This window comes from Kryptolebias marmoratus, linkage group LG18, assembly GCF_001649575.2.
Source record: "Kryptolebias marmoratus isolate JLee-2015 linkage group LG18, ASM164957v2, whole genome shotgun sequence".
Lineage (NCBI taxonomy): Eukaryota > Metazoa > Chordata > Actinopteri > Cyprinodontiformes > Rivulidae > Kryptolebias > Kryptolebias marmoratus.
This window is the reverse complement of record NC_051447.1, coordinates 5598626-5599884: the sequence shown is the minus strand read 5'-3', so window position 1 is coordinate 5599884 and position 1259 is coordinate 5598626. Positions and strand designations below refer to the sequence as shown.

Genomic DNA, 1259 nt, shown 5'->3' with positions numbered 1-1259 from the left:
GCTCTCCTCGCTAAGGTCCGTTTTCAACGTTTGTTAATTCAGCCCTTGCCTGACCATGACTTTTAGCACCCCCCAGTCTCTTTTTCGATCTAACTCCACGCATAATATATCATTTTGAAAAAAAATTGGATTCCTTTTTCGAGTTTTGTGGAGTTATCCTTGTCGCTGATCAGGACAGATTATAGTTTAGACCGCCATCTTGGAAACGCTCCCCGGAAGTCCTATTGGCTTCTGTCTTAAATAAAATGCATGAATAAAACTCTTTTTTAAAGCTTAATGCAATTTTAACAAGCAAGTTTTATGAAATAAAGTAATTCTGTTTGCATCTTTTCATTATCTACGACAGTTGACCGACTTCCTGCTTTTTAAAGAGGAGCCTCAAGTGGTTTTCTGGAGGAACTGCAGTTTAAAAGCTGCCGCTTTGTCAGCCGTTTCATCTTGTACTGGCGCGTTTTCTCACAGTCAGCTTTTGTGTTTCCCTTCCCACGTTCCCAGGTAGTTACTTCGCCCGGGATGCCATGTACTCCCACTGTTACACCGGAGACACTCCCGTCAGAACCATGTTCGTCTCCCGGGTGCTGCTGGGCAGCTACACCAGAGGGGCCTCCAGCTACGTCAGGCCTCCTTCCAAAGACGGCGGAGACGTGCACTTCTACGACAGCTGCGTGGACAACGTCGCCGACCCCTCCATATTCGTTGTGTTCGAGAAGCACCAGATCTACCCCGAGTACCTGATTCAGTACTTGACCGCCGAGCCACTGAATGACACCAGTGGATCCAACAGTGCTGCGCCAGCGCCCACTCAGTGTGTCATCACTTAATGCCAAAAATGCAGTAAAGAAAGTGGGCGTTAACGTTTGAAGGAGTTGAAGAAAGCCTATTCATGTATCCCTGAAAATCATTAATTGCACAAATATTGATAGGTGCTTCTTTTAAGGCGTTTTGACCTTTGATTGTTGCCGTTTTTTCTCAGATTTAACGTTGAAGCACTCTTTAAAACTTTATATCGCACCTGTTGACATGTTCTATTTTTACATTTTGTTTGTGCCTAATCCTCAAACGAGCAAGTCTTAGTTGACATCCAGATGTACGGAGGGTATTCCTGGGCACTTTTCTTCTGGAAGTTTTGGATACCAGTGAGGGACACAGTCACCACAACCAATGCAAAGCTGGACTGCTGGGTCAGGTAACCTGTACAGTTCAAACGGTACATCACAGAGCGCCAGATGCTGCTGTCGCTTTTCTTGACCCCCCCCCCC

The 1259-nt window shown here is 45.8% G+C and overlaps 1 protein-coding gene across 2 annotated transcripts in view; it reads left to right on the top strand.

Annotated features, from left to right (window-relative positions):
* LOC108228518 (protein mono-ADP-ribosyltransferase PARP12-like) overlaps positions 1-862 on the top strand; it is an 11861-nt gene extending 10999 nt beyond the window's left edge. For both annotated transcript variants that reach the window (XM_037981345.1, XM_037981344.1), the window contains exon 12: positions 496-862. In XM_037981345.1, coding sequence (XP_037837273.1) covers positions 496-821 — 326 coding nt within the window. In that variant the 3' untranslated portion in view covers positions 822-862. The remainder of the gene's footprint in view (positions 1-495) is intronic.
* The last annotated feature ends 397 nt before the right edge of the window (positions 863-1259 follow it).